At 48.0% G+C, this 19,329-nt stretch overlaps 1 protein-coding gene across 1 annotated transcript in view; it reads right to left on the minus strand.

Annotated features, from left to right (window-relative positions):
* C2H3orf20 (chromosome 2 C3orf20 homolog) overlaps positions 1–19,329 on the minus strand; it is a 51,017-nt gene that overhangs the window by 5,883 nt on the left and 25,805 nt on the right. The window contains exons 9-12 of the mRNA XM_063296563.1: positions 18,584–18,701; positions 16,632–16,839; positions 14,482–14,800; positions 11,670–11,777 (exon numbers count right to left, since the gene is read on the minus strand). Coding sequence (XP_063152633.1) covers positions 11,670–11,777; positions 14,482–14,800; positions 16,632–16,839; positions 18,584–18,701 — 753 coding nt within the window. The remainder of the gene's footprint in view (positions 1–11,669; positions 11,778–14,481; positions 14,801–16,631; positions 16,840–18,583; positions 18,702–19,329) is intronic.

A 19,329-nucleotide genomic window follows, 5' to 3' on the forward strand; every position in this document is an offset into this window, starting at 1 on the left:
GTTTTAGGAGGCTGGTGTGGAACACCGGGTGGAGTCTCCGGAGGTTGTGTGGCAGGTCCAGGCGTATTGCTACCGGGTTCACTATTTGCGTGACTCGAAACGGCCCGATGTACTTAGGCCCCAGTTTTTTCGAGGGTTGGGTTGACTTTAGGAACTTGGTGGATAGATAGGCCATATCCCCCGCCTGGAACGTCGGTTGTTGGCGCCGGTGCTTGTCGGCCTGCTCTTTGTAAGCAGCCTGTGCCTCCTTCAGCGCCGCCGTGATTACTGGCCATGCTTCCGCGATCTTCCGTCCCCAGTCGCTGGCGTCCACCTGGGGTTCCGGGGGTTGAGGTAGCTCCGGTATGGGGACGAAGTCGCGCCCCGAGACTACTTCGAACGGAGTTTTCCCCGTGCTCGTGTGGACGGCGTTGTTGTATGCGACTTCGGCGAACGGGAGCAGTTCAGCCCAGTCGTCTTGGTGGTAGTTCGTATATGATCGTATAAATTGCTCTAAGGTGGCATTAAGAACCTCAGTGGCTCCGTCCGTCTGAGGATGCCAAGCCGTAGATAGGGCCTGTTGGGTCCCCGTCAGCTTCAGGAAGGCCCGCCAGAATTTGGAGGTGAACTGTGTGCCCCTGTCGGTCACCACACGTGCGGGACATCCGTGTAGCCTGTACACGTGGATGAGGAAGAGTTTGGCTAGCTGTTGTGAGGATGGGACCGACGTGCAGGGGATGAAGTGGGCCTGCTTTGAGAAGTAGTCCTTCACCACCCAAATGGCCGTTTTCTTCTGGCTGGGTGGGAGGTCCACTATAAAATCCATAGAGATTTCCTCCCATGGGCGGGAGGGTTCTGCCACCCGTTGCAATAGCCCCGCGGGTTTGCCTGGTGCCCGTTTGGCCCTAGCGCACGTTGGGCAGGACGCCACGTAGGTTTTTACGTCTCGCCTGAGCGCGGGCCACCAGAATTGGCGCCGTGTTAGGTGTAGGGTCTTGAGGAACCCAAAGTGTCCCGCTTGCTTGGCGTCGTGTGACCTATGCAAGATCGCCTGGCGTTGCGAGTCCGGGACGTAGATTCTGCCTTCCCCCCATGCCAGGTCTTGCGCCATCGTTACCTTGTCGGGGTTCGCCAGGAACCAGGGGTCGGTTTTGAGGGCGGCGGCGAGGTCCGTGCGCATTCCCCCTGGTAGTTGCGGTTGGCTTCTTTCCGTCGCCGGTTGTCCCGCCGTCGGCTGCGCCGTAGCGTCGAGCTGCCTCCGTGCGCCGCTTCGGGTGGTCACGGCCATCCCCAGTTGCGAGGCGGATAGGACCGTCCCAATGGTGTCTGGGGCGGGCTCTTCGTCTTGGGGCAGTCGGGAGAGGGCGTCGGCCAGGAAGTTCTTCTTGCCCGGCATGAACTTCAGCTGGAAATCAAAGCGGCTGAAGAATTGGGCCCATCGGACCTGTTTTGGGCTAAGGCGTCTAGGCGTTCGTAGGGCCTCGAGGTTCCGGTGGTCCGTCCAGACCTCGAATGGTTGGGTGGCTCCCTCGAGTAGGTGTCGCCATGTCTCTAGTGCCGATTTCACCGCGAAGGCTTCTTTCTCCCAGACGTGCCATCGCCTCTCTGTCTCGGAGAACTTCCTTGACAGGTAGGCGCATGGTTTCAGGAGCCCCGTGGAGTCTTTCTGTAGCAGGATGGCTCCCAGGGAGAAGTCTGAGGCGTCGGCTTGGACCACGAACGGCCGTTCTGGGTCCGGGTGCGCGAGGATTGGCTCCGTAGTGAACAGCGCTTTCAGCTTGTCGAATGCGGTCTGGCACGCGGGAGTCCAATTCAGCACTGTGCCTGGGTTCTTGGCGCGTCGGGTGTCCCCCACCCCTTTGGTTTTGAGGAGGTCCGTTAAGGGGAGGGCTATCTCAGCGAACCCCCGGGCGAATGACCTGTAGAAATTCGCGAATCCCAAGAAGCTCTGTAGTTGCCGTCTGTTGCGGGGCCGCTCCCAGTTTAGCACCGCTTCGACTTTTGCGGGGTCCATTTCGATGCCGTCCCTGGAGATTCGATACCCCAAATAGTCTAGGCGCTCTTTGTGAAACTCGCACTTTGTAGGCTTCGCATAGAGCTGCGCCCTTCTGAGCTTGTCGAGGACTTGCCTGACTAAGGTTACGTGTTCCTCGTGTGTTTTTGTGTAAATAAGGACGTCGTTGATGTAGACCAGGACCCCTTTAAACAGATGTTCATGCAGTACCTCATTGATGAGCTGCATGAACATCTGTTTAAAGGGGTCCTGGTCTACATCGACGACGTCATGACAATGACAAGGAAATAGGTGAAGGGGTACAAGTTAAGTAGCCATCAACCTACAACGACTAACGGCCAACAAACAATAGCCAAATGAATCACGGAGCCACCCAAACCATCAGCGGCAATACAACGGGGATCGCCCAGCTGAAAGCAATCAGCAGAAGAATGGAAACCTGATGATGGGCGATCCCGGAAACCCTCACCCACCGGCAGGGCAACGCATGGGACAAAGGGGGGTGACGTGACCGTGAGCGAGGGGGCGCTGACCGGCGCGGGGTATTTAAACCCCGCACCGGCGCGCTCCTGTCACTCTCAGCTTTTTTCTACCAACGCTGTACCTGCCCTGCAATAAACCAGAGCCTGATTCGCAAACCAGTGTCTGAATGTTATTCAGGGGGAGGCAGCGCATGACATAAAGCTGAGAGTCATAAACTCAGCCTCGCCGAGCCCCACCGGACGACAACGAGCCGCGGGAGGAGTAGACGGAGAGAAGACCAGCAAGATGAGGCCGGAACGGCGCGGGCAAGGAGGGCGAGCCGCGCGGCAAGAGACAGAGGAGGACCGACCAAGGCCAGAGGCACCGCGGACTCCCGGAGCCATGGACGCCCACCCCACCCGACCCGAGCCTCAGCTCCAACCCCAAGGGGAGATGGCGACGGAGGCAACCCGACCGCGGGAGGGAGCAGCACGACTTCCGAAACCAGCGGAGGACCCCGCGCCCCACATCGCACCCCAGCAACGGGCGTGGAGCGACAGCCCCACGGCGCTCAACACGGAGGAGGACGACGGAGACACCCATCAGACGGCGGAGGAAGCGGACCCGCGGCAGAGGGACGATGAACCCCGCCGGCAACCCACCCCCGAGGACGCGCCAACGGAACCGGCCCCAGCGGCGGCGCGGGCTGTGGACGAGGAGGCACGAGCTGAACTCGCGGCCATGCGGGCTCAGCTGACGGAACTCCGGACCATGCTCCAGGCGCTTATGCCCCCCGCGCCATCCAACGACGTCCCCGCACAAGCCCACACCCCGAGCGAAGCATCGAACCCACACGGGCCAGCGGAGGGCCAGCAGACAGCACAGGCGGCCGACACCACACCCCGAGAAGCGAGAGGCGGGGCCGCACAAAACGCCCGGGCCCCAAAGGACTTCCCCATCTTCTTCGATGGGACCCCCACAAAACTCTCGTTTTTTGTAACCAACGCTAGGGAGTTCATGGGGAGGCACGGACACTCCTATGACTCCGAGGCCGACAAGATCGCCGCCGTGGCGATCAAACTCCAAGACAGGGCGGCGGACTGGTACGTCCAACTGTACGAGTCCAGCTCCCCCGCCCTCGCCACCTTCCCTGCTTTCATCAAAGAGATGAAAAACTACTTCGAAGACCCCCTAGCCAAAGTACGGGCGAAAAGCGCACTCCAAAGACTTAAACAGGGCACCCGCACGGTCCCTGACTACGCCCTGGAGTTCAAAGCCCTCGCGGGGAAGGTCAGCGACTGGTCCGAGACCACCCTGCTGGAAATCTTCAAAAGGGGGCTCAACCGCGACGTTCTCCAATGGGCCCTCTACCGCGACGACCCAGAAACGTTACACGGGTGGATCCACCTCGCGGGGAAAGCCGAACACGCGCACCGCACCTTCCTCATGACAACCACGGAAGACACAAACGATGCCGGGAAAAAGGTACCCGCACCACACGGGGGGATGGCCGGCCCCATATACCCAAAAAAGAAGTTCAACCGGGAGCCCTGCGGGAGGTGTGGCAAATTAGGGCACAAGACGGCGGATTGCTTCGCCAACCGACCGCCGACCAGCGCGCCCAAGCCCACCCCGAAAATTAGCCCCAAACCACCCAACCCGGGGCCGCCGCCTCACCGCCGAATGACCGTGGCCACAGCGACACCGAAAGAGGGCTGGGACGCTTACTGGGGGGAAGAGGACAATACCGACCCCGACCAGCCGGCGGGAAATGCTCCCCGCCTGCTCTGAGACGCGTGGCGAGGCAGGCGGTGGGACAGCAACGCGGACCACCTCAACGAAACGACAAAAGCTCCGTAATATTGGCAGCAATTCAACTCTCTACCGCCAACGGAGCCACCACGGCCGCGGCACTAGTGGACTCGGGGTGCTCAAAAAACCTCATCCACCCCGACCTAGTCGCCAAACTCGACCTCCGCTGCTTCCCCCTCCCCACGCCGCTGGCATTCCACCAGCTGGACGGCTCTACAGCGGGAGGAAAACCAGCCACGCTACAAACCGAGCCGGTCACCCTGCAAATGGGCACTCACACCGAGCGCACATCGTTCGTAGTCACGCACATCGGACGGCCCATTGCAGTCCTGGGGATGCCATGGCTCGCGAAAAACAACCCGCGGATCAACTGGGCGACCAGCTCCTTCACATTCGGCGACGGCGAGTATCGAGCACCAGTACCAGCTGGCAAAAGCAACCCCACGGTAGGACGAGCGGAGGCGACCACACAAGACAACGCCGCTACCACAGCAGACCTACCAGAACAATACGCCGACTTCTCCGAGGTCTTCGGAGAGGCAGAGGCGGACCAACTACCCCCCCACCGCAAGACGGATTGCCGGATCGACCTACTGCCCGACGTCCCCTTACCTAGACCAAAGATCTATTCGATGACCCCGAAGGAGATGGCAACCCTCCGGGAGTTCATTGATAAAAACCTAGACAGGGGATTCATAGAGCCAGCATGCTCACCGGTCGGAGCCCCCGTCTTATTCCGGGAGAAGAAAGACGGGACCCTACGGCTCTGCACCGACTACCGGGGCCTAAACGCGGCTTCCCTGTCCAACAAATACCCCTTACCCCTGGTGAAGGACATGCTCGCCCACCTGTCCACGGGCAAAGTCTTTTCCAAATTGGACCTTCGCGAGGCGTACTATCGCATCCGAATCAGGGAGGGGGACGAATGGAAGACGGCGTTTAACTGCCCCCTAGGCGCTTTCCAGTACAAGGTACTGCCCTTCGGACTCGCGGGGGCCCCTGGGGTGTTCATGCAGCTCATCAATGAGGTACTGCATGAACATCTGTTTAAAGGGGTCCTGGTCTACATCGACGACGTCCTTATTTACACAAAAACACACGAGGAACACGTAACCTTAGTCAGGCAAGTCCTCGACAAGCTCAGAAGGGCGCAGCTCTATGCGAAGCCTACAAAGTGCGAGTTTCACAAAGAGCGCCTAGACTATTTGGGGTATCGAATCTCCGGGGACGGCATCGAAATGGACCCTGCAAAAGTCGAAGCGGTGCTAAACTGGGAGCGGCCCCGCAACAGACGGCAACTACAGAGCTTCCTGGGATTCGCGAATTTCTACAGGTCATTCGCCCGGGGGTTCGCTGAGATAGCCCTCCCCTTAACGGACCTCCTCAAAACCAAAGGGGTGGGGGACACCCGACGCGCCAAGAACCCAGGCACAGTGCTGAATTGGACTCCCGCGTGCCAGACCGCATTCGACAAGCTGAAAGCGCTGTTCACTACGGAGCCAATCCTCGCGCACCCGGACCCAGAACGGCCGTTCGTGGTCCAAGCCGACGCCTCAGACTTCTCCCTGGGAGCCATCCTGCTACAGAAAGACTCCACGGGGCTCCTGAAACCATGCGCCTACCTGTCAAGGAAGTTCTCCGAGACAGAGAGGCGATGGCACGTCTGGGAGAAAGAAGCCTTCGCGGTGAAATCGGCACTAGAGACATGGCGACACCTACTCGAGGGAGCCACCCAACCATTCGAGGTCTGGACGGACCACCGGAACCTCGAGGCCCTACGAACGCCTAGACGCCTTAGCCCAAAACAGGTCCGATGGGCCCAATTCTTCAGCCGCTTTGATTTCCAGCTGAAGTTCATGCCGGGCAAGAAGAACTTCCTGGCCGACGCCCTCTCCCGACTGCCCCAAGACGAAGAGCCCGCCCCAGACACCATTGGGACGGTCCTATCCGCCTCGCAACTGGGGATGGCCGTGACCACCCGAAGCGGCGCACGGAGGCAGCTCGACGCTACGGCGCAGCCGACGGCGGGACAACCGGCGACGGAAAGAAGCCAACCGCAACTACCAGGGGGAATGCGCACGGACCTCGCCGCCGCCCTCAAAACCGACCCCTGGTTCCTGGCGAACCCCGACAAGGTAACGATGGCGCAAGACCTGGCATGGGGGGAAGGCAGAATCTACGTCCCGGACTCGCAACGCCAGGCGATCTTGCATAGGTCACACGACGCCAAGCAAGCGGGACACTTTGGGTTCCTCAAGACCCTACACCTAACACGGCGCCAATTCTGGTGGCCCGCGCTCAGGCGAGACGTAAAAACCTACGTGGCGTCCTGCCCAACGTGCGCTAGGGCCAAACGGGCACCAGGCAAACCCGCGGGGCTATTGCAACGGGTGGCAGAACCCTCCCGCCCATGGGAGGAAATCTCTATGGATTTTATAGTGGACCTCCCACCCAGCCAGAAGAAAACGGCCATTTGGGTGGTGAAGGACTACTTCTCAAAGCAGGCCCACTTCATCCCCTGCACGTCGGTCCCATCCTCACAACAGCTAGCCAAACTCTTCCTCATCCACGTGTACAGGCTACACGGATGTCCCGCACGTGTGGTGACCGACAGGGGCACACAGTTCACCTCCAAATTCTGGCGGGCCTTCCTGAAGCTGACGGGGACCCAACAGGCCCTATCTACGGCTTGGCATCCTCAGACGGACGGAGCCACTGAGGTTCTTAATGCCACCTTAGAGCAATTTATACGATCATATACGAACTACCACCAAGACGACTGGGCTGAACTGCTCCCGTTCGCCGAAGTCGCATACAACAACGCCGTCCACACGAGCACGGGGAAAACTCCGTTCGAAGTAGTCTCGGGGCGCGACTTCGTCCCCATACCGGAGCTACCTCAACCCCCGGAACCCCAGGTGGACGCCAGCGACTGGGGACGGAAGATCGCGGAAGCATGGCCAGTAATCACGGCGGCGCTGAAGGAGGCACAGGCTGCTTACAAAGAGCAGGCCGACAAGCACCGGCGCCAACAACCGACGTTCCAGGCGGGGGATATGGCCTATCTATCCACCAAGTTCCTAAAGTCAACCCAACCCTCGAAAAAACTGGGGCCTAAGTACATCGGGCCGTTTCGAGTCACGCAAATAGTGAACCCGGTAGCAATACGCCTGGACCTGCCACACAACCTCCGGAGACTCCACCCGGTGTTCCACACCAGCCTCCTAAAACCGGCAACCACCTCCCGATGGCACCCAAGCACGCCACAGCCCGCACCGCTAATGATCGACGGGCAACACCACTTCGAGATAAGGGACATCCTCGACTCCCGCAAGCAACGAGGAACTCTACACTATCTGGTCAGGTGGAAACACTTCCCCCACCCGGAATGGGTGGCGGCGCACAACGTTAACGCGCCTGACCTGACCAAAGCATTTCACCGGGCATACCCCGACAAACCGCAACCAAGGTCAGCAAAACCAAACCCCCCCCCCGCAGGCCCCCCCCCGCCACCCGTGCCCCAAGGGAAAGGGCCCCCCCCAAGCCCGCGACTTGGGTGGACCTTCCCCCCCCCGGGACTCACTCCCCCCGCCCCGGGCCCACGGGGTGGTGACAAACGATCGCCAGCACCCTCCCCCCGCCCCCCGGCCGCGGGGGAGTGGCAAGCAAGTCAACAGGGCAACCTGGGGGCAACGCCCAGGAGACACAACAAAGGCGACGCACTCTAAATAAGAAAAGAAGGGCCCTACCTGGAGCTGAGAAGCACCCGACCAGCCACGCCTCTCGCCTCGCCGAACTGAGCCAAACAAACAGGGTGTGGTTGGAGCATGCGCACGCCAGGTCAGAACCCGAGCATGCGCACCATGGACACACCCTGGGAAGGCACGTGGTAGAGGGAGGAGCAAAGGGAGGGGCGACAACTACTCCGGCGGGAACTTTGGAAAAAAAAAAAAAAAAATGTGGCGTTTTGACAGCTCCACGGGGAAAACCCAGAAACCCGGGGGAGAACACTATTCGAAAAGGGGGCAGTATGTCATGAGTGCCGTTGAGCTAAAGTCATCAGCGCAATGGCACACATGACAATGACAAGGAAATAGGTGAAGGGGTACAAGTTAAGTAGCCATCAACCTACAACGACTAACGGCCAACAAACAATAGCCAAATGAATCACGGAGCCACCCAAACCATCAGCGGCAATACAACGGGGATCGCCCAGCTGAAAGCAATCAGCAGAAGAATGGAAACCTGATGATGGGCGATCCCGGAAACCCTCACCCACCGGCAGGGCAACGCATGGGACAAAGGGGGGTGACGTGACCGTGAGCGAGGGGGCGCTGACCGGCGCGGGGTATTTAAACCCCGCACCGGCGCGCTCCTGTCACTCTCAGCTTTTTTCTACCAACGCTGTACCTGCCCTGCAATAAACCAGAGCCTGATTCGCAAACCAGTGTCTGAATGTTATTCAGGGGGAGGCAGCGCATGACACAAAACCACTCCTGGTATTCCCATGGTTTCTTAATTTCAGCAGCATGTCTGCTGTTGTTGAACATCTGGAAGTTGGACATTCTTACTAATCTATGTCATATCCCAGTCTGGATTTTTTCCCACACACCTAAATGGCCATCTACATTTCATACATGCTTTTTTCATTTTAGGACCACTTCTACAAGTATAAGAATGGTCTTAATTTTCACATCCTTGGACAGATAAATATTTTCACTGAGACTAAAAAAATAGAAACCATCAAAGATAATATGGAACCTCATGTTGCTAGCCTGACATCCAAGTAATATCCACATTATTTGTACCTGTCACATACCATATTATGGATGAAATTCCAAGTGTTGACTATATTTACTTAAAAATAAATTCACGTATATCAAAGAAGGTATGTATAGTAATAGGCTGAACTCTTAAGAAGCTGTTGCTGCTGAAAATTCAAGTTAATTAAAAGCTAACTAAATTAAATTGGGAAACAAGGGACTACTGGCATCTATGAAAAGGTTGAAAAAGAGCAATGTCAATAGGAATATAAAAGTAATCCACCATGAAATTCTATGGATGCAGATTTTCAAGGACTGGCAAAATGAACTCTGATGTGGATTGGACAGCAGTGGCACTGAATGTAATCCATTAGCATTTGTTTTTTTCTAGTAAAAAGTTCTTGCAAGAAAAAATTTGTGTAAAAAAAAAAGAACATAAACTTCTGAAAGCTACTTTCAAAATATGTTGGGAATGAGAAATGTAAGTTTTTTTTTAAAAAATCATGGAAATATGTGTTAAATTATGTATAAAAATGTTAAGCTGCTAAAATTTATAGTAAAAATCACATCTATTAGGGAAAGTCACACACTAAAGCTCCATATGTTAAGCTGAAAACAATTAACAGTCAGCCTGGAATAATGTATTACTAACTTGAACTGTAAAATGGAGCTGATTAATAATGACCTTCATAGCTCTGGGTATTGTTTTTAAGATAATCCTAGTAATATTTAATTCTGAAAATGAAATTCATCTGCACATTTCACAATTTTATCTATTAGTTTCTTCCCAAATAGGTTTGAGCTTTTTGCTAAAATAAATAAAAATTCTTTCAAGGAACACAAACCCCTTCCTCGTTTTCACAAATATCAGCTGTATTTTCCTCATAGCATTTCAGTACAAAATAGGAATGGTATCCAATAATGTCTGATATGCTGAAAGGAAAAAAATTACAGCAGCAGAATCCTTAGAAATGCTGAACATGTCTACCCAAGGTGTTACACTTCCAGACTGAAGGATTCACAAGCAATAAACAAGCAGTACTGGAACACAAAAAGACTTTGTGTTTACTAGAAGTCTGTTTTATCTGAGTAGGCGCCTCTGTCAATGAACTTGAATAAAATGTCTCCCTTTATGTGACAAAGACCCCAGAACAAATTTAATGTGTTCCAGGCATAACTAGAAGCCTCTATTATTTAGCACAATTGGGTGATTTTGGCACATGGCATGAAATTTGGAGCAGTGAATAGGATTCCAATCCTATTCCAATCCAATCTCTGACATTCACTTATTGCATTTTTATATACAGGAAGAAGACTTTCCTTTCTCTTCATACCTCCCTTTTCCTGTCCTTTAAACTGAGATCAGGATGTTGATTTCACAGATCAGGTAAAAAGATTAAATCAGATAGAGACTGAGCATTACAGTCTTTTCTTAAAAAGGAAATTAAAGAACAAAGGCAAATATTTTACAGTGTATTGTTATAACAGAGCTCACAACTTATATATGAACGTTATTATAAACCTGGTTAATTAGCAAGTCCTGTTGAATCAGTGAGATCTAATTCTGAGTAACTATGCAAATATATCACCATATGGAATTAATGTTTATTATTTAATTTAATGTAATCTAATTTAATCTAATCTAATCACAAACATGACCTCTTTAAATGTGAGTTGCAACATCAACGATATTTTGTTGAGACTGGTGTAAAGAAAAAAAGGGAAATTTCTTCCTACCCACCCCATGTTCCCAGAGTTACCTGGGATTCTCCATATGTGTTCTTTTTAACAAAAGATGTGCAGAATATTGTCAGGAATGCAGTTAGTGTCTGCCTCAGCAACAGGAAGCAGCACCTGACTGGCCTTGTCTGGCTAGGAACTTGCAAGGGCTGAACCAGGGTTGAGCCTGATTAGTATCCAAGAGGATGCCAGAAAGTCTCTGAAAACTAGATTGGGAAGTCTAAAACATATCCTGGAAGAAGGAAACAGGAAACCATGCTGCTAGCTTTCAGGAGAGCAGCCAAGTTGGTGCTTGTTGGTTTGAGCCTATACAGTAGTAGCAAGGACAGTAAAGCAGAACTACTTCTACACCCTGATTGCATCTGTGACATGCCAGCCAGAAGCACAATTTAGAGGAGCCCAGACTCTGTTAGAGAAAAGTGGGCCAGAAAGTCAGTTAAGTAAAGCATATGAATATCACTCATATATGCTCTGAGCTGCAGTCTGGGTCTCTGTTTCTTAAGCTGAGCCTGTGGCTCTTGAGAATGGACAGGGTCCTTTTGCAGCCATCTCTGCCACCTATGAACTTGATCATTGCCCACCTGGCGGATTCAAGCTGCCAAGGGAGGGGACAAAGATCTGAGTCTGGAAAGTAAGTGTTTAAAAGTTAAAGGAACACCTTTGGCTAAGAGTGCTTCTTTCACTGCCACTAGCATAATTCATGGTACCTTCTCAGTGTTTTGGACTCTCAACACTCAAATCTTCTAATCAGCATATGCGGTTATGGATTATGAAGTTAAAGTCCAACTAATCTGGAGAGTGCAAGGTTAGGAAAAACTGTGTTATGAGGAAACAATTTCTGCAGTGTCAATGAACTAAAGAGGCCAACTGACATTACAAGAAAACCATCAGATACTTGCCACCACCATTCCAGGAATGACACCATGTTTCTGCACCAGAAGAGGAGGCTTTTTGTTCAGTGGGTTTTCTAGATCATATTTCAGGAAACGGTAGGGATCATGTTTGCTCTGGAAAGGCAGCAAATTATCCTATCAGTTTATGGAAATATCCTGTGCACTTCTCACATAAATCATTTTATATACTAGAAAAGGAATCAAATGGAGAAACTATGCTTCACCAAGCAGACAGGGTGAATTGGAGATTGCTAGAGCTCTTATCATTGGTGGGAGACTTATTTTTCTGTCTGCATCACCTTAGTCAAAACTTGTGAGATCTACACTCTGGCTGTGTGTATGGCCTGAACCCAAAATTGGTGGAGGTGGAGTGAAATTGGGTAGATTTTCAAACCAAAGTCCATATGAGATACCAGTATCTGCATGTATGTACAGTAGCTTTCATCTGCAGGTTGCACACTCCAGCCAGACAGGAGAGTCTCACAGGAGGACAAAGGCAGTAGAGAAACTCACTTCAGAGCCCCTCTATTCTCCTGCTATGGATACAAAATCCGTTTTTTCCCCTCTATTTTTCTATGTGAGAAATTATCATGGTAGCTATAGCTGGTTGCCAGATCAAAAGGCAAAGCTATGAAAAAAGAACCAAAAACTAAGAACCAAATCATGCACACAGTTAAAAGCCCAGATAGCCCATAATTCTCTCCCCCCAACCCCAACAATCAAAACTATTAAAAAAAAACAACAGAAGCTGAGGTCAAATGTCTGAATTAAATATAAAGACTAATTGGAGATAGTTCTTTCATCTGCCCTTAAAATAGAATCTTTATGTTAATATGTTAAGAGGATGGAGAAATTCACAGGGGGGACATCTATAACTGTTTATTGACCATAACAGCTAAATTAAACTTCCATATTCAGAACAAATATACAGCATACCACTAGATCCTGAGTTCAAACAAGAGTCAGCAAAATGGCCACTATCAAAAAAAAAAAATGGTGGAGCAGATGAGTTTTGCCTTGATCTACTAAGGCAATTCTACTTTAATCAACAATGGTAATGTGTATTTATAATACATAATTTACAACAAATCCCACCAATTTGTTCTGTGAAAAAGACAGATGAGAAAATGGATTCAGCTGAGGAGTATATATTCTCTGTTTCAAAATCTGGCAGCTAATCAGATTTTTGTGAATAAATTATGGAAAGAAAATAAAAACACTACAATTAAGTTATCTTTCATAATTCACAATGCAATATTATGGACATTTATTCCAAGATAATTAATGTATCTATTGGGGCTTATTTGTTAGGATCTGACATATACTGTGCATGTAGTAAACAGCTAACCCTGTCTCTTGTTCTTTTTTCACTTTATTGTAAACACACATGGCCTCAATCCTGGCTGAAACTGCTGTGTGCAGCTTGGAGAGGCTTCTTTATCCCATCTCTTTCATTTTTTAATCTTTCTCCTCCTTCCTCTGTCCATCTTGCAGGACTTAAAGAAAAGAAAACCTCCATTAACATATCCAAAAGGGATGTCCTCATTGCTGTAAATTCACCTGATCAAGTGTCTTGTCAAAAGTCCTGGCAGTTTTCATATACACTGACTCCCAAATCTCTAATATTCCCCTGGACCTGTCTGTCTATCTCGTATGTATGTACTGTACGTATGTATATCCTACCCCAATTCTGATGGACTTGGGGTAGGGGTGGGGAAACAATAACAATTATTCAATATAAAAGAACACATAAATGAGGTGCCTGGGAACAGGACCAATAGCGCATTCAGAGAGGTTATCTTTATTTTGTGAAAGATAAGGATAGTTAGAGCTATCTGTACCTCTCAGAGAAGAGTGCTCTAATGAGCTTGGGCCACACCTGAAAAGGCTTGAACATAGCCCAAAGGCTGGGAAGTGCCACAGCTAATAATGCCCTGTCTAATCAGATTTCTAGGCCGCCTGGATCCATTTTATTTACAGTTGTTATTATCCAGTCATTATGGTTTTATTTCTCTTAATGTGGGTAAGTTTTGTTTTACTCTTTGTAAAATATGCCATACTTTGACCACTCCAGTATTATAATTATTGGGTTTTTTATTTGCTGTCTCACCATTTGTTTTCTCTTCTGTTTCTTTTGAGCTGGTCAATGACTGTAATAAAGTACTACTATTACTATTACTACTACTACTACTGAGAAGACTTGTGCCTGGTCCACACCCCATGAACCTAACAAGAATCTAGGATTCTCAAAAGGGTCTCTCCAGATGTCTGGATTGCATCAGCAAATTTGGTTCTGACAAGCTGTTGCCTGATCTATCCCAATGCCCTACTATATAGGGCTTCAAAGGGAATAACCACTGCTTTGAATTGGGCCTGGAAGCATACTGGTAACCAATGCAGTGACTTCAGGATTGATGTTATTCCATCCTGGCAGGGACTATGTGGAACTATGCCCATGTCATTTAATCTTTTCCAAACCTGAAATATTTTCATCCTTACCTCTATATCCCTGAAAGTTGGCTATTTCCTGTGCTTGTAGATGCTGCTGTATTTTGTATAACCATTTTCATTATTCCTTACTACTGAATCAATCTTGCTTCAAACTGGTGTCCCAATTATAAATGGGCTGCTTCTAATTTTGTTCTGAATCATGAAATAATAGCCTGAGCCAAATTCTGTGGTCAGTGAACTCCCCTAATAACATGCTACTCTTACATTATTACTACAGTTCCATAAAGTAGGAACAGTGATTAGCTAGCTAAGAAGAATGAACTTGCTCTGGGAAAATCAGTGCACAAAGCATCAACATGTAACTTACCTGAACACAAGGTGAGGGACGGCCATGCTGCATCTGTGCATACAACTTTTCAACAGACCACTCAAAGAAACGAGAGTACGGATGATTTTGTGGTGACAACACACATATCACAATGACTTGATGAGGGTTTCTTGGGGCAGCGATAAACTTTTCAAATTCCAAGTCCATAATTAGTGGGATTTTCACTATACATCTGCAACCTAAACCATCATTGGTTTTGGTCAAAATTTTGTGCAACACAACTGGACATTCAGTAGGAGAAATTGCCCAGGGCTCAAGTACAGGGCTTACATCTCTAGCTGGGGTCTCCTCTTTGGCTCTGTGTGAAGCAGGTGGTTTGAAAGAAAAGAATGAGAAAAAGGAAATGGAAAATTAAATAAATATGCCGCTAATACTTGAAACTTAGAAGAGTTGGAAAGGATTAATGTTAATGCTGTGTACAATTTTCAGTACACTTTGAATTCCTCCCAGTCTGTATTAGAGGCACACCTGGAGCAGAGTAAATTAAAAGCAGATGGTACCTGGATTCCATTCAGAACTTAAGGGGAACTCCCCTTACCTGTTTTTTTTTTCACTTCAAATCAACCCTCCCACTACTGGCATTAAGACATCTACCATTCTTGTTACCATCTTCTGGTCTCCTCTTTACAGTGATTACCTGGCCACACAATAGTTAGGTGGGATTGTGCAACACTACATGGTCCATCTGCTTAATACATGTCCAACACTACCTACTCCATCCACTTAATACATGTCCTTCAAAAGCTCTTTATTTCTGCTGAAAATTACAGTCTCTTAGGAATAATCTGTTCAGGGCTGCTTGCCAATGAAGAATGGATCCAGAGCCAAAGTGAATGCGGTCAGCTTTTATTTTTCTGGACCCTCTCTTTTCTGCCTCTCCACTCCTAACTCAATGTGAGAAGCTGTCAGGGAAAAGACAGATCAATCTAAATTAATGCCTTGCATTAAAGCCCAAGGGTTGCATGTGGTCCTAGGGCTCCATGTTGTCTATTCCTGAAAGTCTCCAAAATTCTATACCAGTATTCTTAATTTCCTTTGATTTTCACAGATCTGGTTTATCTGATATGATGGGGCCTTATCCTCTTTTGAAGCTGCTTATACATCACCTGCTTAAGACCAGTTCAAGATATGTTGCTGCCCTCAACTGCTGCTGTCAGAGGATAAAAAGATGCTCCGTTGCCATAGCATATACAATAGCCAATCAGATCAGAATTGGAAGATGTCTTCGATGCCAGTGAATAGATAGCATCTTCCACTACACTAGATGGCAGCAGGCTGGCTTAGAGGATGCCATGGAGGTCATGTGGTGATGACATCTCTGTCTTTCAACATCTCACCATCACTTTGCAATTCAATAGCACTAATACCAATATGTATAACTTGAGTAAAGCAAAACGTATGTGGCTTGACCTGCCTGCCTCTCTGCCAACCTGCTCAGAATGTTTTCCAAGTAGTGTCAGTTAGGAAAGGTGGAAAGAAATACTGTAGAAGAGGATGACCAGCAGCAAGGTGGATGAACCCAATTATAGAAACAATGGGTGCATCATAGGAAGGCCTAAAGGATCAGGTTGGTGACAGATCCTCTTGGAGAAAATCTATCTACGTGGTCTCTAAGAGTCAACATCAACTTGATGGCACATAATCAATCAATGCCAGTTAGGTGCAGGAATAAGTAAGGCAGCAAGCCACGAGACCCAAAGTAAGCAAATATGGTAATTGTGGTATGTCTTCTGAGGAGCATGAAAACCACCAGAGGTTCAGAAGACACATCTGGGATGCCTGTAGTGACATCTGCAGGATCCAGCACTTTTGTCAAAGTGACAAAAGCAGCATTACACCATTGCAATGCAAGCTTGACCCTTTTTGTATATACCTGCCACATCATGACACAGGTACAAAAGGGATGGATCATGATTTTTTTTTCATAATTTGCCCCTCTTCACCGTCCCATGGACACCTCTGGATGGCTGCCATCACAGCTGCCATTCTTCAGCTTCTGCCACTCTCAATTAGCCTTTTGTGACTGACTCCAGTGTTTCTGTTTTACAGGGAGCATATTGTTATCCTACCTATTTAGTCCTGCTTTTCATCAGAGGATAATTCCCTCTTCCAAAGATTGTCCCACTCACCGCGAAGCAGGCCTAAATTTTCTTTTAAATGGCTGGTAACTGGTTACACTCATTGGCCTGACACCTGGCTTCCCTTTTGCTTCTGAAACTGAAATAACAGCTTCTTCTCTTAGCTTTCGATCCCAGGCCTGAAGCGGTGAGTCCATCTTTATAAACCTCACAGGCTTTGAAGTACGAAATTCAAGTGGATAATCTATACAGCATATTCCTGCCAATCAACAGGTTATTGGGCAGATTACAAATATTATAATATATTTTATAAATTATTGTAAAAATGATAATGACAGTGACAAAAATAAAATGGTAGCAATAATTATCAATTACTTTTTACAGATACACAGCGTGACATAGCAGTTAGCAAAAGTAATAATCCTTTTGACTTTCTTACTCCAAGAGATTGTTCTTTTAAACTAGTCAGACTTTCTGATGGCATAATATTTGGTTGTACTTATTCTGATCCAAACATATCTTGGCAATGTGTGTGTGTGTGTGTGTGTGCGTGTGTGTATGTTTGTGTGTATGTAGTATTTTCCCAGTTATCTGAACAAAGAGAAGCTAATGTTATATAAATGTCTCCCCAATACATACCTATACATGAAGTGTTGCATATATGCAATATCTAACACATGTCCCAGACTGCCATGCTGTTGACTCAGGGATGTCAGCAGCTGCATATAGTAAGTCAATGTCAATCTCTCTTCACAGTCAGACCACCAGCCGTAGACCAGTACTATTTACAACAGCATTCTAAACTGATGCCCTCCAGATGATGACCACACTGAATGTGGATTATGCAAGCTGGATTTCAACCATATAAGTGACACCTGCTAAAGAAATACTGTCTATATTGAGAAGCAATAGCTTCAGGACTTTTCTAGTCCCGCCAAGAAATGCTGAAGATTGATTTTGAACCTTTTGCATGCCGACCTATGCTCTAACATTGAACTATGATCCTTCCCCAGTGGCAAAGGGTGCTTTGGAGTGCATAGGTTGCTCATATACCACATATTTGCAAACTCCTTAAAACAATTTTCTTTTTCTGGGATCATCTGGGAGCTGTCCTGGTTTAAGGAGTTGCAGGCAGGTTCACAGCCATGTGTACTCTCAAGCACCTTTTGCCTCTGCATCCAAAGTACAGTATGTACTGTATGTAAGGCATCTCTAACTTTCCACAATAAAGGTTACTTCTAGGTAAATATGACTACACCTGTCTTATTGCCAAAGTTATAACAGTCACAGAAGCGGGACCAACTGTTCTTGACAGAAGGATCTGAGAGACAGTACCTCCTGTCTCTGAAGAAAAATATCATAGCAAGACAGAATCCAACTTGTCCATTGGGTAAAAGAAGCTACAGGTGTAGATTACCTATCATCCATAGCAGAAAAGAACACTAACACCTCATCTAGTATTCTTTTTCCTTCCTTCCTTCCTTCCTTCCTTCCTTCCTTCCTTCCTTCCTTCCTTCCCTCCCTCCCTCCCTCCCTCCCAATGTCTGGTTATATTCTATGTGAAAGCTAGGAACAGTCCTACAATTAATGCTCAAGGACCCTTTTTCAGCTGAAGGAGGACTACAAAAATAACTACTTTCACAGTCATTCTTATTTGCCACAGCAACAACTGCAGATATGTATGTGAACAATGTAAGCACAAAACCCAGAAGGAATTGGATTAGAAGTTCTGAATGTGACCTCAGATAAACAGTTTGGAATGTAGAATCTGACCACTAGAATTAGGTACATTTCTTCACAACCTTTATTTGTGTCATTTTATCATTTCTGAAATTTAAGATAATGCCATATTAGTACCATTATTCATTTCAGATTTAATTTGTATCACCACTCCATGTTGTTATGAAGGAGAGCTATGTATATCTATATGAGAGATCACACTCAGTATACAAACTGAATAATAAGGTAATGTGAATTTCATAGATTCAGCACATTGACAATACCTGAAAACATCAAAACACTGTTTATAAATTGTCTCACTGTTTTCTCAAACCTCCTCTTAATCTCTATAAGGCTTCTTCTCCAGTGTTTCTCATCAGTTTCAATGGTTTTTAAAGTCAACTTTGGAAAGAAAAAAGGGAGATGAAAATGATTTTAAAAGTATTGCATTATGGCATCTAGAAATTTAAAGAGCCCTCGTTGTACAATAGCAGGATTCAGGGACTTTTCAGCCCGTGGATTGAATTCTTTTTTCTTAGCTATGGCATCATAGTGGGTAAGGCTCAGCCAGGAAGAAGAAAAGGGAAGGGAAGGGAAGCTGATTTAAGACCAAGCAGTCTCTTTGAAAAGACAATTTATTGTCCTTAAATTAACAGCGGAATATGGAAATATTGCAGTGGTTAAAAAAACAAAAACCAAGCCTCAGGTTTTTATTATATTCTTAATAAAACCTACAGTTTATTTCTAAAGAGAGCTGAAATATTATTAAGATGAATATTGGTAATGTGCAGAAACTTTGGAATATAGAATTAGAATATCCTGTTATGACAACTCAGTGGCCTTGTGTTTTAAAGAAAGAATTGTCATTTATTTCTTAACAAAACTTTTATACTGTCCCAGTCACATAATTCCATGGTATATAACAGCAGAGACAGAAAAGCAATCCCCCATAAAACATCTCTCGTGCCCATCAACAACCCCAACATCCCCACAACACAATACATATAAGATGGTACACAGTCAATTAAGT

Source organism: Candoia aspera, chromosome 2 (genome assembly GCF_035149785.1).
Source record: "Candoia aspera isolate rCanAsp1 chromosome 2, rCanAsp1.hap2, whole genome shotgun sequence".
NCBI classification, from domain to species: Eukaryota; Metazoa; Chordata; class Lepidosauria; order Squamata; family Boidae; genus Candoia; species Candoia aspera.